This window comes from Sinocyclocheilus anshuiensis, unplaced genomic scaffold (assembly GCF_001515605.1).
Source record: "Sinocyclocheilus anshuiensis isolate Anshui unplaced genomic scaffold, SAMN03320099.WGS_v1.1 scaffold948, whole genome shotgun sequence".
NCBI lineage: Eukaryota > Metazoa > Chordata > Actinopteri > Cypriniformes > Cyprinidae > Sinocyclocheilus > Sinocyclocheilus anshuiensis.
In genome coordinates, this window is record NW_015549709.1 from 1,097,744 (window position 1) to 1,116,507 (window position 18,764).

Sequence of the window (18,764 nt, forward strand, 5' to 3'; positions counted from 1 at the left end):
ATAAATGATATTTTAAAGGATGTTAAAATAGAAACCATTATTTTATATTGTAATAACATTTTGCAAGATAACTGTTTTTTTTTCTGTATTTTTGATAAATAAATGCAGCCTTGATGAGCAGAAGAGACGTCTTTAAAAAACATTACAAGTCTTACTGATCCCAAACTTTTGAAAGGCAGTGTATATATATATTTCATAATAAAACAGTAGAAGTCTAAGATATTCAACCTGTGTGTGTTGTTCAGATTTTGCCTTTATTTTACATCGTATGTGACCAAATATTCCCACAAGGATAGTAAAACCTGAAATGAGCTGCACTGTGTTGAGCAGACAACGGTTCCCATGAGAAAACATCGTAATAAACATATAAATAATGTCTGCATGAAAATGCAGAAAGGTGTTAGGGCTATATGATAGGACATATTAAAATATCATTAAATTACTATCATTAAAATACCATCAATTTAAAAACCATATGAGTCTCAATCATAATTGAAAAGTGTGTGTGTGTGTGTGTGTGTGTGTGTGTGTAAATAGGAGTAGGGAAGTGCACGCTGACGTATGTATCTTTAAGATTTGCTGGAAAAATTATATTCCTTCCTGCCCAATATTTACTTCATTCAAATGACTGACTGTTTAAACAGCCACTTTCCATGAGCCAAAGTAATATTTGTCCAGCTCTTCCAGACAGAAAGTGCCTGTTTTGGAATATTCTGCATGCTATTTACATAATTCATGTTGGTTTTTAGCATCACTAATGCTGCTTTTGAGCGAGGCAAATTGAAATGGACGGTAATAACAGGACTGATCTGAATCATTCTCGTTCTCTTATTTTTCCACCCTCAGAACTGATTAAATAATTAGTGTCCAGACCCAGTTCTGTCTCCACCGCTCTCACTGTTTTCATAAACTGGGTCATGCAAAATAAGATTAACGCTCTCTTTGGGTTCCCTCAACTAGTGGTTCCCTATTTTTAAAGGCAGATGCTCGGGTTTGTAGTATGCAGTATGCCTACTGTGGAAATATTTAGTATGCATGGGCTTAAGCATGTTAAGAATGTAATAGCTTAGTGCTTAAGGAATACTGTGCAGTTTAGGCATTGAAATAAATGATTCAGACAGTAGTATGTGATGCTTTGTAGTATGTTACTCATGTTGCATGTGAATGGCATTGGGTTATCGTCTCAGAAATAACAAGTTTTCCAGATTGTATTTAGTATATACTGCACCATAAGCAGTACACTAATATTCCATTGTGAACGCAGCCCACGAGTTCATTTTAGAAATGAGCATATGTCTGTCTCTGTTTGGCTGGTCGTGCCGCTGTAGGCATTAAACAGTGATGTGTGGGTCGTGTTTGTGTGGTTTTAATCTTTGCTGCCGTTGGACTGATCTAATATATCTGATCTATCTGTCGTTCTATCATTCTAATCATTCTATCTATTGCTCTGGCTTGACAACATTTAAAACTTAATTTCAATTCATTTCAATTCTTCTTCCTTACATTCAAATTTGAATCGCAATTCCGCATCTCATTTGCCTTTCAATTCCAGAATCAAATTGGAATTTAAAAGGCATTTTGAATTTAATTCTGATTATCGCACATCCCTGTATCAGGCACTAGTTATAAGACCTAACACATAAGCATGTGTACGGTTGTTGTTAATCAATTTGTGCGTGTAATATTGCTTTTATATAACAGTTAAACAAGATAATATTGCGTGACTTTTGTTTTAGACCGTGTTGGCAGTTGCGTCATGTTTTTTTTTTTGCTCCGTTAACAAAATTAGTTCTAAATGAAGCTAAATCAGAATCAAGCCCCAAGCATACTAAGTATATAAACCAGGCTTTGAATGTGGCTAATTCAATCCTAATACATTTTATTATTCTGTTTTGATCATTTATGTAATCTGATCTGCACCCCGTATCTTTAATTACCTCGATGTTGGGTGTATTTATCACTTTGAAACCGATTTTTGTGCTTGTGGATAAAGATATCGCCACAGAGTGACGAAGCGTTAATTTCCCCTAATAAGACGTCACCTGCAGTGTGAAGACTTGAGTGCGTTATTTCCAGGAGAGGATCTCAAACACACTGAAGGTCGACTAATTGATTTGGATCTAAGTATAAACATTGATTAAAAGTGCTGAAAAACTCCGATCTCTTTCCCCACAGGCTATCGGAAACTCGGCCTCATTTGTCCTGCTATTGATGCTCACTCCTCATCCAGGAGTCTGTCTGCCCTTCTGTAGAGCTGAAACCCGAATTACTTTTACACAAACAGGAAGTTTAAAACTACTCTTACTATATCTGCAGTATCCATATTGTATACTGTGCATAGTATGCAAATGTTCCGTTTGATTAGGAAAATATTGTAATATGTACTCTTGTAGTTCCTCCAGGAACAGGTTTGGAAAACATTGTTCTGCTGAATCATGATGAGTCAAAAGATAAGGATTTACAGAGCAAATATATGTTTTAAAGTCATATTCATTCATTACTCATCTGATATTGTCAGTGATAACGAGAGGATGATGGTAAACACTTGAGTGCTGCACTCTTATAACATTTTTTTATTTGTAATTATTTATTTATTGTAATATGAGGGACTATAGTGCACGTCTGACTCACTTGGTGTCCAATGCAAGATAAAATATATACAACAACAAAAACACTCTCCATTTAGTGTGAAGTTTGTAATATGTAAATCTGCAATAGATTATTTGCTTGTAAATCATAAAAATAAAAGTAGATCCTTTACAGATTCGATTGATGTATTGCTCTTATCTGTACAATCAAAACTGAGAGAGTAATTTTCTTTAGGGGCTTTCAAAAAAATGCAACAAAACGCGCCTGCGCGTTTGTCGACCCCAGAGGGTTAATTAATGTCTAAGATAATTGCTCTATGATAATATAATTATTTTTTATTTAGTTATCTACAAAAAAGAAAAGCACCTCTATAGAGGATCATATCGCTAAAATTAAAAATACATTTTACATTATTGTATACAGCAATCATTTAAACCTTTTAACTTTATCTCAAAAATGGATTAAAAACTAAATTTTTTAATTTAGTGCATAAAATGTAAAACGTACTTCTGGGTCAAAGCGACTTAATATAATAGAGAGTGTCATAATCATAAAATTAGTAACCTTTTTAAGAAAATGTTGAGTTCACACTGTAGCAAGCCTACTTTACATTTGAAAAATGTACTTTAAATTTATATTTTGTGCTAAAATGTATTATGTTGAAAGGTAATTACTATATTGTAAACTTTGTTTCTCTTTCAATTTCAACTTTTTGTGTTACACGAGCTTCGACTCGGTTTTTAAAGCCAATTTATTATCATTTAAGTTGAAATAACTTATACAGCCAATGGACTATATGCACCGAGCGTTCTTTAGAACTTCTAGAACTGTTCTAGAACTTCAAGTGCAGGAAGTCACAAAGTCTCATGTTATTTGAAAATTAAATAAATAATTAAGCCCAGACACCACCAACCTAGAAGGGTTAATTATTTACATATTTAACTAGTTAACAACGAATTAAATAAGTTAATTATTAATGGTATAACAATTAAATAATAATGCATTATATATTTTTAGATTTAAAAATGTTTTAAGTTTTGTCTAGGAGCTGCTAAATACGTTCAGCCAATACAGACTTGCTGCTGTAGTTTTGTTACTCTGAATTTAGTCTGAATCACTGAATGCACAGGTTTATTTTTGACATCGGCTTGTCAGATAGTTCGTTCCGTCCATTGCTACAGTTTTCACTGTCAGTCATAGCAATGACTCGCGGAACAATTTAGCGGATTCACTCGTGCAATTTTTTACACCCGTGTTTGTCATTCCTGAAACGGTATACGGTAGTATATAGTATACAGTATGGTCCTCTTAGACAAACAAAACTTTTCTTCAAATTGTGAATGGATTATGTAGAGAAAGGCCGCTTCCCTTATAGCACAGCTGATTAAAAATTGAAGGCAGCAATGGAACCCAAATTTTGAATTTGAAATGGATGGAATTTTTTTTAAATTGTGTGCTGATGAACTGAATCAGGGGTGTTTGATTAGAAAAATATTGTAATATGTACTGTTGTAGTTCCTCCAGGAACAGGTTTGGGAAACATTGTTCTACTGAATCATGATGAGTCAAAAGACAAGGGTTTACAGAGCAAATATATGTTATATTATTCATTCATTACTCATCTGATATTGTCAGTCATAACTAGATGATGACGGTAAACACTTGAGTGCTGCACTCTTATAACAATTTATTTTTATTTATTTATTTATTGTAATATGAGGGACTATAGTGCACGTCTGACTCACGTGGTGTCCAATGCAAGATAAAATATATACAACAACAAAACACTCTCCAGTTAGTGTGAAATTTGTAATATGTAAATTTGCTTGTTAATGTTTAAGATAATTGCTTTTTGCTAATGGCCTTCAGTTTTATGTGGACACATTTATATGGAAGTTTGTTTCCACCACAGAAGAAATTTTGTTTTTAAAGTAACTGCGACTTTTTATCTCACAATTCCAACCTTTTTTCTCGGAATTGTGAGATTTAAGCTGACAATTGCGAGTTATAAAGTCAGAATTGCAAGAAAAAAGAACTTAAAAAGAAGATTGAACTTATATCTATGTGTATAAACTTATATCTTGAGTTTATATCTTGCAATTCAGACTTTTTCTCACAGTTTCAAGTTTTATTCTCAGAATTGTGAGATATAAGTCCAGTTCTGAGGGGAAAAAATTCAGCTCACTTGTCTGACATTTTCTTGCAAATACGAGCCTCACAATTCTGACTTTATGAATAAAAAAGTATAGAAAGAAAATTCTGAATTGTGAGTTTATATCTCGCAATTCTGAGAAAAAAGTCTGATAGATAAGAGAATGCAATTATATTTAATTATCAATTATCTTTTTTTATTATTATTATTCCATGGCAGAAACAAGCTTCCATACATCTATGCCCAATTTCTATTATTACTTCCATTATTATGACAGCATTTTTTTTTTTTTTTGAGAGTTTGGTTAGCTAGCCAGTCCTAACCTAGCCATTACATAATGTATTAATTTTCTCAAAACGTAATAAAATCTTGAGCTCATAGTGTAATAATGATTTTTCAATGACAATTTTTCACATAATGTAATAGGGCAGTATATGAGAAATGTATTCTATTATGAACACACTGCAGCAATTTATAATGGTATCACAATTCATAAGGTAATACCAGCACATCATGTATAATGTCGACACACAGAGATGCAAATTCACAAGGTGAGACAATTACAGATCAGTAGTAATTAATTGTGAAAGAATCAAATATACTGTATATCATTTTATGATTTAAAGGTGTACTCAGCAAGTTTCATTTGGCTTAAAAAAAACTAAACTAAACTAACCCTAACTATCAGAGAAAGGTCTTTGAATAAAGAAATTTGTGTTTTGTGTTTTCAAGTAAATCATATACTGATAACACCAAATAAAAATATGTAAAATAACATTAAATCACATAACACAAAATAAATATTTTGATTTCACTGGCCTGTGAAGTTTTCCTGTTTTGACTCGGACTCGTGATTGGCTACTGCTGGATTTAGTCATGTGATAAATCATTTAAAAGAACGCACTGAGGACGAGCACTGTCAAAAGTGTTTGAGCAGCAACAGCTTAGATAAACACCACAAATCGCAATTGCATCCCTGAACACCATGAAGACAGTTGCTCTGTTTGTGCTGCTGACTGGACTTTTGGGCCGTGCACGAGGTGAGTGACTTCAGTAGCATTTTCTATTGATCCTTTTGAACTGCCTCACCTGCAGCATTTCTTTTTGTGTTATTTAATATTTGAATATATTCCAAGCTGAATTTGCTTTGATATCTCTCTCTACACAGGCTGGCAGAACAGGTATGATGGGGTTCTAAACTTTAAATGTCCCGCAGGCCAGTCAATATCCTCCATAACCAGGTGAGTACCGCGTATGAATGTGTATTGAGCGATTATAAACATATAATAAACTATCAGACTTTTTAAGACAAAATTGTTAAATTATTGTAAACATTATATGGAATGGATATTGATTGAGTGATGCAATTGAATTGTTTTTGCCATGAATATAACAATTGCTGCTGACATGGCGTTAAATCATAAATAAATAATTATAATAAACTGTCAAGGCTTCCTTGAATCATGCTGCGTTTACCTCAGTTTTCATGTGAATTACCGCAAAAATGATTTAACGTGATAAATTCCGAACAGAAGCTGTCAAAGGAGAAGCATTCAAAACGCATGTATACCAAGTGGAAACAATAAACTTCTAACTGAATCACAAAAAATGCTGTTTAATACTCTAGGGCAGGGATCCTCAAATCTGGCCCACGAGATCCACTTTCCTGCAGAGTTTAGCTCTAACCCTAATCAAACACACCTGAGCATGCTAATCAGTGTCTTCAGGATCATTAGAAAATCACAGGTAGGTGAGTTTGATCAGGGCTGGAGCTAAACTCTGCAGCGCATTGGCCCTCCAGGGCAAGATTTGAGGAACCCTGCTCTAGGGCTTTCCTCCCACCTTGCTCGATTTCCAGGATATTGTATATAATTTGCGGGCATCTGGGAGCCGCTGTTAGTATGAGGAGATTTGGGATGGCTGTGAATGTCAGTTTTAGCTTTGCCATGGAAGAACATAATATATTGCTAGAAAACTCCTTAACATTTCAAATTTAGATGTAAATATCAATGTAATTTTTCTTTAAAAAAAATAAAAATAAATACAAATTTCTCCATTCCAACTTATGTTAACAAAGCGAACACAACAATCGCTATGAGGACCGGGTTTGGGACTTTGGCTGTCAAGCCACCAACGGCCAGAGTGAGAGTTGTTTCTGGACAAGTTACGTCAATGACTTCGACCAAGTCATCTTCTTTGAGTGTCCAGCACGACACGTGATTGCAGGAATGAGCAGCTACCACAGCAACCACCATGAGGACAGACGGTGAGCTCTGATGTTTGACCGATTCTCATCTTTAAACTTGGACTCTCTTGAACTCCTCTGAGCTGATGCCAATACCATGTTTTCACACAGCTGGCAGTTTAACTGCTGTAGAAGTAATTGTATTTCTGCAAACTGTCATTGGACCTCGTACGTGAACTCCTTTGATGAGTACTTCCACTGGACTGTGCCTTCCCAGAACGTTCTGGTGGGCACTCAAAGCTACCATCAAAATCGTGAAGAGTGGGTAGAATTTATGTTATTTCTAATGACTAATATGCAAAGCCATTTCAAGTCGAACATGTCGGATTGTGAGCTTTGCTGTTCACTAATGTGTTGTACTTCTTTCAGAGATCGACGATTTCGGTTCAAGGTCTGTTCCCAACGCAGATGTTGATTCCAAGATTCAATATTCTCTCACAGTTCATGATGAATGTTCTCTCATGATCCTCTGAAATAAATGCAAGTTGAAAACAAACACTGCGGCTGATCTCTGCGTTAAATTAAAAAAAAGATAGGCTTGTGTTTGTGTGTGTGTGTGTGTGTGTGTGTGCATGTGTCAATAGGCTGAAATCATTGGATTAAATCATAAATCATAAATTAAATCATAATTAACCTCTACAAATGTGCCAAATTCAGACACTGGCCAAAAAAAAAACAAAGTTTTTCACAATATTGAAATTAATTCCAGCACATTGGGGGTGTAAAAATGATTGTGTGGTTAAATAAATACTACTACAAAAAAAGTAATTTACATGAAAAAGTTAGTACAGGCAAGAATAAAAAAAAAAGTAAATTCTATGCTAGTACTCAATTTAAGCTTGTAGAAATTAAAACGATAATATCAGCGTTAGAAAAAAACCTACTCAACTTTCTGATACTCACGTTCCCATCATGCACTGGGGCATGAATAATTAATAAAGCTGCTTTTCCCGCTGTTTTTCCAGCTCTATGAACACGGTTTTATCATTGCTTTTCTTGTTAGGTTTAGTAACTTGCTGTTTTGTGGCATCTGGAGTTCATTTTCTACTCAAAAGCACACATTCATACTCAGAAATGATCTATCGAATGTTAGCGTTATTGTGTATTGTGTACCAAGTATTGAGTATTTGTTGTCTACACAATATCTACTGTATTATTTACATAGACGTTTCTAAGTATGCATACACTTTAAAAGCTTGGCTTAATTTAGTGTTACATTGTTTGAGTAAAATGTACTTAAAACAGAGTATTGCAAGTAGAAATTACTCAACAAACTTTAACTGGCCAAGTTAAAGTTACTTAGTTATTTTCTTTGTTAATTTCACTTAACTTGACTCTTTATTCCATATGTGACATTTACTTAAAAAAGAAAAATGAAGTAAATTTTACTTATTGTTTTTATAGTGTGTGTAGCAGCTCATAATGTGAAAACTGCACATAATGTAATAAGTATTAACATTAATGTAATAAAATGCTCATAATGTAAAAATGTTCTCAGAATGTAATAAAATGTTGAGCTCATAATGTAATAACAAAATACCAGTTAAAACCATTGGCATTACATTTTAAAAAATCTAAATCTAGTCTTAAAATACCTGTAATTTAAATTAATGCAATTATTATTATTATTATTTTAAACATAATGCAGTTTATTTTTTGTTGTTTACATCATTTATACAGTTAGTTTATTCTATGAAATGTGTCACTTTTGTTTTCAGTGGCATTGCATAGCCCAATAAAGTCTTTAGTTTGTTATTTTTATTTAGTTAATTATCTACAAAAATGGAAAGCACCTCTATAGAGCACCATATCGCTAAAATTATAAATACATTTTACATTTTTATAGCCTTTTTAAACATTTTTAAACCTTTTAAATTACTCTCTCAAAAATTGATTTAAAAACTTTTTTTTTTATTTAGTGCATAAAACTTTAAAATGTACTTCTGGGTCAAAGTGACTCAAAATAATGGAAAATGTCATAATCATAAAATTAGTAAAATTTTAAGACAATGTTAAGTTCAGATTGTAGCAAGCCTACTTTAGATTTTTAAAATGTGCTCTACATTTACATTTTGTGCTAAAATGTATTATATTGACAGATAATTATTATATTGTAAACTTTGTTTCACTTATTACTTAATTTGTTTTCGTCATAAATTTAACAAAATTAAACTTATGTTATTGACGCTTATTATTGAGACGCAATGTTATTGACAACATGATCTCATGAGAATTCGTATGTATTTTACGTAAAATGTGATTCTACAAAACGTACATTTATTTAAGTTTTTACAGATTGCTGACACCTAAAATGTAAATTATTTATGTATTAATAACTTTACAGACTTACAAATGAATCCTTATGAATAGTGAAATCATGGCATTAATATTTTGTTGTATTGTATTCAGTTGTCATATCAATGGCATTATGTTCATTATTATCAATTGCAAATCCTTTGTGAAAAAATTTAAATATTTTGTACAGATGTCAGATGTCAAATTTAAAAAGTGGTCTCAGAGTTTTTGTATCTACAGTCTCTAACTGAAAAAAAGATATGATTCAAATACTAATTATTTTATCAATTGGAAAAAGTTATGATTTGTTCAGAACACCTGAAACGCAGTTTTATTGATAAGTGCAAAAATGACTTTACAGATATTCATATACATTTACAGTCTTAGACCTATCAGCATTTTTTTTCTTAAATTCTTAGGTCAATAATGACAACATGTTTCCATCTTGTCTTTTTTCAGATTTGAATTTGAGTGTTTTTGCGTTTGAGGGAATTTGTGAGAGTCTCAGCACTGCACTTTGGTACAATACTTGTACTTCCAGCGCCGGTCTCTGAAAAACATGTAAAAATACATTATACTACTACTGAAAGGCAGTTTCAAGTGACATTATGATTCCAGCATCATATATTGCTTCATCCTTTTTCACTGTCTCATGAAAACCTTTATCAATATTCAAATTAACCAAATAAATCAAGACAGGAAAGTACAGAAAAGTTTTTTTTCCCCCTTAAATATTACAAATATGCTGAAACTATTAATCTTAATTATGCAGCTCACTGTAATACTTAATTCTGATTGGTTATTTGTGGCATTCTGCACTCAAATATTACTGAATAACTGATCGTGTCTGTATCTTTATTTCCTAAGCAGCCTTGTAATAAGCAATCATCCAATCACTATCTCAAAACCTCATATGTGACCCTGGAGCACAAAAGCAGTCTTAAGTCGCTGGGGTATGTTTGTAGCAATAGCCAAAAATACATTGTATGGGTCAAAATTATAGATTTTTCTTTTATGCCAAAAATCATTAGGATATTAAGTAAAGATCATGTTCCATGAAAATATTTGGTAAATTTCCTACTGTAAATATATTAAAACTTAATTTTTGATTAATAATATACATTGCTAAGAACTTCATTTGGACAACTTTAAAGGCGATTTTATCAATATTTTTATTTGTTTGCACCCTCAGATTCCAGATTTTCAAATAGTTGTATCTCGGCCAAATATTGTCCTATCCTAACAAAACATACATCAATGCAAAGCTTATTTATTCAGCTTTCAGATGATGTATAAATCTCAATTTCGAGAAATTGACCCTTATGACTGGTTTTGTGGTCCAGGGTCACATATGAAGCCTGTTTATGAGTATGTCTAATTATTTTGGGGAGCTGTACTTACTCGTGTTTGTTTTCATGGTAGCTTTCAGCACCCAGCAGGTAGTTATGGTTTGGTACTGTCCAATGGAAATACTCATCAAAGCAGTTCACATAAGTAGTCCACTCACAGTCAGCATTACAGTGGTCGTTACTTCTACAGCAGTAAAACTGCCACCTGTGTGAAAACACAGTAATGACATCGGCTCGGGCGAACTCGCACAAAATCAGTGCAAAATCAGAGCTCACCGTCTGTCCTCGTGCTTGTTGTTGTGGTAGCTGCTCATTCCTGTAATGATGTGGTGTGGCGGACACTCAAAGGTGAATTTTTGGTCAAAATCATTGACATTAGGTGACAAGAAGCATTCTGAACCAGAGTCAAACGTGTCTTTACAGCCGAAATCCCACATTCAGTCCTCGTGATGATTGTGATGTTGGCTTTGGTTTCGTTAAGCAGAGAAACAGTGTAATAATACAGCTGAATTATCATAACATGACATTCTGATTATATATGGGTCAAAGACGCTAAGATGTCCGCATCAAAAGAAATTGACAAAAGTGACTATGTATATTTAAATTAGTAATATTTTGACAGTATCTCTACCATTACCGAAGTACAGTCTGCTTTCTACTCACCTTTTTATATAGGATATTGACTGTCCTGAGGGGCACTTAAAATCTAGATGCTCATCGTAAGCGTTCTCCCAGCGTAACTCTGTCAGATTTGATTCATTCAGATTGAAAACTTAACAAGCATACAGTATCTACTGATTAATAAAAGGAAACAGTTTTTCATAAAGTGTCCTACCTTGTCCATTGGCCAAGAGACCCGTCAGCAATAGAAATGAAGCTGCTCTCCTCATGGTGTGGTGGAGTGATGTTACAAGACAACTTGAGACAAAACTTCTGCTTTTATAAGGACTTCAGGACTTAAGGTCACCTATACGTAACGTAAGGTCAGTCTGTTAATTAACAAATGGGTTCTAGTCATGTTTGAACAGGTGGGACTGATTTCAAGGCCATTTGCTGTGCTTAAAAAAAATAATAATTATATATATATATATATATATATATATATAAAGCACAAACTTCTCTGGCATTTCTGCCTGAAATATCTTATTATCTGTGCCAGGTCAAATTAAACTTATGTTATTGACGCTTTTGGAGAATCTTTCACACAGTTCAGCCAGTCTGACCTGCTTCACTGTGTAGCTTTGTTCATTTTTATCAGGGCATCACGGATTTTTGTCTGTGGGAAAACAGTAAGTGTACCTTTAACAGTAAACATAGATAAGCAGAGCTGTAAATTAAACATTACTATGTTAGTTCAACATGATCTCATGAGAATTCGTATGTATTTTACGTAAAATGTGATTCTACAAAACGTACATTTATTTACATTTTTACAGACACTAAAATGTACAATACAGCAGACGTATTTACACCATTTAAACATACAATACTGACATATTGATGACACCTAAAATGTAAATTATTTATGTATGAACAACTTTACAGACTTAAAAATGAATCCTTATGAATAGTGAAATAGCGTCATTAACATTTTGTTGTATTGTATTTAGTTGTCATATCAATGGCATTATGTTTTCAGTTGCATTATTAAATTAAGTCTACACTCTAAAAAGTGCTGGGTTGTTTCAACCCAACTTTGGGTCAAATATGGACTAACCCACCTGTTGGGTTAAATTTTTAAATTACATTTTTAACCCAAATGTTGGATTAGTCCATATTTGACCCAAAGTTAGATTGAAACAACCCAGCACTTTTTAGAGTGTACTCATTTACTTAAAGGGGTCATATGATGCTGCTAAAAAGAACATTATTTTGTGTATAACAACCAGAATAAAAGTTATGCCTTCTTTCTTTGCGTGAACATTTGGGCGGCGTTATGCAAATCTTCCCACATCGTGACGTAGACATGTGGGAGCATGTTAGAACGAGCCGTTTTAGGTAGGCGTGGCTGACTCTTAACTTTTATAAAGAATATCTCTTTGGATTTGAGACTTTAGTCTTTGCAACTTTACAGATCTTCTTTATGCACCAAGAGCTTGTAACACTCCAAAGAGAAAGGAAAAATTGAAATCGCATCATGTGACCCCTTTAATATAAAATAACATTTCGTTCTGTTCTGTGTGATTTTTGCTGCCAACTCATTTCAAAGAATACATAATGCTAAACAAGGCTAAATCCTTAAAAATTAATAACATATCTGCAATCGTTTAACCATTACTTATCATGAAATATTTACTTTGTTTGCCGTGGGACACAAAAGGCATTTTCTCTGACATGCTGTGACTGACAATAGAACCATAAAATAGAATACACCAAAAAATGCAACATAATTACAAAAGGAATCAATTTTATTAGTGCGCTGTAATCCAAGTCTTCAGAATCCATACGACTGCAAGGAACAGAGCCAAATCCAAGCCTTTATTCGGCGATCTTCATCTCCATCCTCAGCAGTGACCACTGTAGCCTACTTCTTTCAATGGAAAGTAGCTAAAGCCCGCTTGAAAAGTCGATAGATGGCATCATACGCTAATTAGCATATTAACGATGTTGTTGCTTTTACATTTGTTTGCCTCTCTGTGCTGACATACTATATTTTAATGCAGCCAAATTCTCATTAAAGCTGTTTTCATTGATATATTTTTCTGTTTCTGCTATCAGACAATGGGATGAATATGAAATAGTGACTGTGGCCCATTAAGGCTACGTTTACACTAGTGCATTTTCGTTTTAAAGCGCAAAACTTTTGCTACGGTTAAGCATGTTGTTTACACTTCTCCAGAAAACGCTGCAGACCCCGTTTTAGTTTGAGAACTCTGGGCTTGCGTTTCAGTGTAAACGGTGCAAAACGGAGACTTTTGAAAATGATGGTGTGGCTGCCTTGTCCTTGATGACCGTGTAAACAATAACATGGAGACTGAACTGCAAACTTTCCTGGCTTTGTTGTCATTTTTAGCGGCCATTGTGCAGAGAATGGGAATGTGTTTCGTCACAGCGGCAATGCATTCTGGGAATTTAGGTCACGGGATCCACAGCGGAGACTGGATAATATAGAGAATGTAGATGTTTGATATTATTTAATGTTTATATTATTCTACTTAAGATCGCGTTGGAGTGGTTAAGGCTCACTTTACATCATTTGCCATAGCCCTTTGCACGGCCGGTGTGAAAAACGTGCTTTTTTCAGCGTTAGAAAGCTGAAAAAGCAAAGGTAATTCCTGCAGACATTGATAAGGGCTATGCCATAGCTCTTATCAGTGTCTGCATTAAATACCTCTGCTTTTGATTAACGCTATGTTGATACAGTAAGCATTAATCATTCCAATGCGATCTTAAGTTGTGTATCATATAAACATAAAATAATATAAAATGTCTACATTCACTACGGAACTCGAATGAAAGTTAAACTGAAACTCGGTATGGTAAACAACTCAAATAAGATGTGTCTTAATAATTGATCTCTGTAGATTTATATATACAGTGGTTTGCATTAAACATAAGCCCTCACACCACAAATAAAAGAAAATCATATATGGAAACGTTATCTTGCGGCAGCTCGTTGATACCCAGCCAAAATAGAAGAAAATCAAATATGGAAACGTTATCTTGCGGCAGCTTGTTGATAGCAGCCACTTGTTTGCACGGATTAAGTTTCATTCATTCATTTATTTGATTGCTTGCATCGTTGTTTGTTCGGCATCTCTAATAGTAAGAATCTTCAACTTGGTTCATTCAAGTCAAGGTATTTATTTGCATAGCATCCACAATACACATCGTTTCAAAGCAGCTTCTAGTAAGTTCTGTTACCTCTATAATGGCTTAATTCTTTACACTGAGCAGTTTTACTGGGCAATATGACAATATATGACAATGATAAATGATCCACTGTTTTGAGATCTAGCTATGTATTCTCCCCTTTAAAAAATAGCCATGGTTTTGCTACTCTAACCAAAGTGTTTTAGCAGTTAGCCTAAACCAGTGCCACTGTGGTGAAGGAGACTGAATAATGAATATTTGCAGCCTCTCAGACAAACCACAGAGCGATTTTTTTATTTAAAGAGATTTACATATTAGTCCGTTTTATTCTAAGAGTATGTAAGATGGTTTTCAAAAAATATTAATAGTAAGTGGTCGCTTTTTCTGTGGTGATTTGCGTGTGTTTACACTGTGTGCTCCTGAGCGTGACCTAAAACATGGCGGAATCCCATGCGGCGTGACGTAGATTCCCATTCTCTATACAGCAGCTGCCTACATGCAGAAGAGGCAAGCTGTGCTTAGAGCAATCGGCAACAAAAACGTCCTTAACGTCATGTAACATTAGAGTTAAAAGCAACAGAATATCTATTTTAACTGAAAGTGCTGCTCCTCACAGCCACTCGTTGAACAGAGCAGACACAGAGAGAGGTGTGTTCACACTGGGAAAGCAAGACCTTGTACTGGAGAGTCTCAGAAACTAAATAGGTTAGTCGCTAGGCAACCTTTTTGGAAAAAAGTTGCTAAAGGAGTCTGAAAAGTCACTAAATCTAGCGACAAATTCGCTAAAGCCTGGTTCAGACTACATGATTTTAGCCAGATTTTGGCACGATCTTGTTGTCGTGGGGATTCGTAAATGACAATGGGTGCCGGAACGCAAGATTTAATTGTTTCATCTCGTGTAGTGTGTCATAGTGGACGACAACTGATGCCACGTCTGTGACGCTTCACGACGTCACCACAGAAAGACTATCATGTTTAATTTTTTTTCCTCCATCACATCTGCCAATAGGAGCACAGAAGCGCTGTCGTACATGCTTTCAAACAAGCCAAAACGAAAGAGAGATAATAGGTATCGGTCCTGCTAGTTGGAATTTTACAGTAGAGGAAATGTACTTGGAGCTATGGCAATAATACTCCTGCATTTATGATGTTTCCTCGAGGGACGACCGCGACAGAGTAAAAAAAGGTTAAATAAACACTACTTTACATCAGTTCTCTTTGACAGTCCATACTGTCCTCTTCATGGAATTCAGATTTGTGTCCACTGTAAGGTTTTATTTCTTTTTTGGGCTTTTCTGACAACAAGAGAGGGCAAAACACGCTGTTTGTTAGAAATTGTTTGTTTACGATCACGGCACCTTCTGTCTAGTTCCGCCATATTGATGACAGCACGCACGTCATTAAAGACGGCAAGCGATGAATGGTCATGTAGCAACGTGTAGTCTGACATGTTTCTTGTTCACGACACGACAAGATTTTAGGCGTCAAAATCGCATAATCTGACAGAGTGACTGTCGTAACCAACAAAAAAAAATCATGTAGTCTAAAGCGGACTTAAGTTGGCAACACTGGCAGCGACTGTAAGCAGCAATACCCGTGCCGACGCGCTCGTTACAAATTCAAAAATTGCCGCTTCAAGAAGCTTTACGACAGGTTTTACAGCAGGAAAATCAAAACCTAATTGACTCTCGCCTGCTTCGTCAGAGATTACTTTGTCACAGAAATCGTCATTTCCCTGCATATATTGGTCAATTACGTTTTATATCTTTTAATATTTGCTATAAAATGGGTAGGTTTAGGTTTGGTGGTAGGTTAAGGGGTCTAAAAATCTAAATCGCTTATCGATACAATTATAAAAACGCATTCATACAAATATCTTAATGATATTAAAAGATTTGTAAATATTTTACGTTTTTTAGCTAAAAATATGTAGCAATTTTTTACGTTTTAAACGTTGAAATGTGTCCAATTAGTATGTTTCACCATCAATAAAAACTTACAAAAATGTACGTTTTGTGCTTATAAACATTGCGTACTAATACCTACGTACCACTAACCTACCAGGCTGGTTAGTTTTGCGTTGGGTGCTCGATTTTGAAAGTTAAACTTAAACTTTATGAAAGACGAGTTATGTAAATTTACTCAAAGGCTAAGGCTGAGATAAGATAAATATATGATTTGACTTTATTGTATATTTTTTTAAATAATCCAATAATCCAATTTGCTTAGCCAAATAATTACACGCGTAATAAATCATGAGATGCTTGAGATGGATTTATTTCTTAACAAAAAAGAGGTGTGGTCTTAAAGGCTAACCCTGGCGTATTATGTGTAAACTATTGAATTAATAAATTAAATAACTCATTTGTAACGTAAATAAAATGTCTAGTGACATCGCTAAATGCACGCAATACAATACAAAACTCACAATTGCGAGAAAAAAGTCAGAATTGTGAGACAAAAACTCACAATATATCTCAAGTTTATATCAGAAATGTGAGATATAAACTTTTAATTGCAATATATCAACTCGCAATTGCTAGTTATAATGTCAGAATTGCGAAAATACCAAATCAACCATTGCGATGCGATTGGTCTGCTGATTAGTCCGGTTATCCAGTCACATCCTCTGTTGAGGTAAAGTCACATGAGTTTTTTGTGCATCAAGGGATTTATTCAGTAAATGTGTTTCCATGATGATTTATATGCATTTTTTCATGCATAACAGATAAAAAATAAATAAATTACCCGCCTCAGTTGAGTTGAGTGCTCACGTTTTATGATGCACATTTTTATGTCGAAAAGGACATAAATAGCTGTGCTGGCTTTGAAGAAAGTAGTGTTTAAGTCTTTCTTTGGAACTTTAGATAGACCTCTGATATAGTTTCTGTCCTGTATGGATGCACACATGCATCAATTGTGCATTTTTCCATTAAATTAAATAATTTGAAATCAACAGAACACACGAAAGCAGAAATTGGATACGGTCATTTCCTTTAAAAAGTGTCCTTACAAGCAACATCTCCACCATGATACAGCCCAGATATCAATTTAAACAGAAAAAGAATGATTGATCACATCATTCAATAAGTGTTTGTTAATCTGTTACCAAACATGAACAGGCCTAGACATCTTGTTCAGATGCATGACATCTATCAAATACCAACAGATAAAAAATCAAAACCTGACTGCCTCTGCTAGAAATCTTATAATGTGCCATGGTTGGATCTTCTATATATAGTACCAGAAGTTGATGGTTTTGTTTAGTTTATTTCCAGGTAGGACCAATTATTCTTCAAGTACTGAAAGATTAATTAATGAAATTAAGGAAACTAAATCATTAAGTGCAATCAGATCCTGAATCATTAAAATCCTGACAATTCCCATCCCTATTTAGTATGCTGCCTTAGTAGACACCTGCATGTCGACAGCACAGGTTTTTAGAACAGAGTTACACACACTATGATATAAGAGTACATGAACACACATACATGCACACACTGCAGGGCAGATGGTCCTTCTCTACTGTCCTCACAGTGTGTGTGTGTGTGTGTGTGTGTGTGTGTGATCCAGTGTTGATCAATTACATGGGCTGGTGTGGTGCCTCGGCAGGAAATTCACCGCAATACAAACCACCAGAAACTGTGGTAACACACATAAGTGCCCTTTTGCTGCTCACACACACACATGTTCATTATATAGAACAGCGTTTCTTCTCTGCTTGTCTCTCGAGGTGCAAAAGAAGAGAGGAGATGTGGAACAGTGTACAGTTATTACCTGGGGGCTTCGCATTAGTGCTGCTGGAGCCTGACGCCTCATTATAGAGTGAACCGAGTCTCAAGAGCTCTGGCTATATGACCATATCCTCTCTCTCTCTCTCTGTGTGTGTGTGTGTGTGTGTGTATGTGGATTCACAGGATTCGACTGCTCTTTTAGGCCCCAAACATCCTCTGTGCTAATGCTGTATATGAATGCAGATGCTTCTAGCTATGCAAGCAAAACATTTTGAAATGTGTCAGGCCTGTTTTAATCTGTATGTATAGGCTGCATATATTTGTCTTGGCACCATAACAGTTTGCAGCAATCTTTGTCTATTTTCTTTTCTTATGTGTAGCTATCTGAATATCACATCTGGTTTAAAGGAATAGTTCACCCGAAAATTACAATTTGATGAAACTTAACACCCTCAGGCCATCCAAGATGTAGATGAGTTTATTTGTGAGACATTTTTAACTACAAATCGTTGCTTCTGGCTAAAATACAAGTCCATAATCCATAATATTGCTTTCTTCAGTGAAAAAGTTGTCTTGTCTGAATCAGG

The 18,764-nt window shown here is 34.6% G+C and overlaps 1 protein-coding gene and 1 pseudogene across 1 annotated transcript; one reads left to right on the plus strand and one right to left on the minus strand.

Annotated features, from left to right (window-relative positions):
- The first annotated feature begins 5,680 nt into the window (after positions 1-5,680).
- LOC107660706 (hemagglutinin/amebocyte aggregation factor-like) lies at positions 5,681-7,428 on the plus strand. Its single transcript, XM_016450097.1, has 5 exons — positions 5,681-5,781; positions 5,910-5,982; positions 6,819-7,007; positions 7,098-7,247; positions 7,356-7,428. The coding sequence occupies exons 1-5, from the start codon at positions 5,727-5,729 to the stop codon at positions 7,399-7,401; spliced, it is 513 nt and encodes a 170-aa protein (XP_016305583.1). The 5' UTR covers positions 5,681-5,726; the 3' UTR covers positions 7,402-7,428.
- Positions 7,429-9,615: 2,187 nt separating this feature from the next.
- On the minus strand, positions 9,616-11,540 carry LOC107660705 (hemagglutinin/amebocyte aggregation factor-like; annotated as a pseudogene).
- Between the last annotated feature and the right edge of the window lie 7,224 nt (positions 11,541-18,764).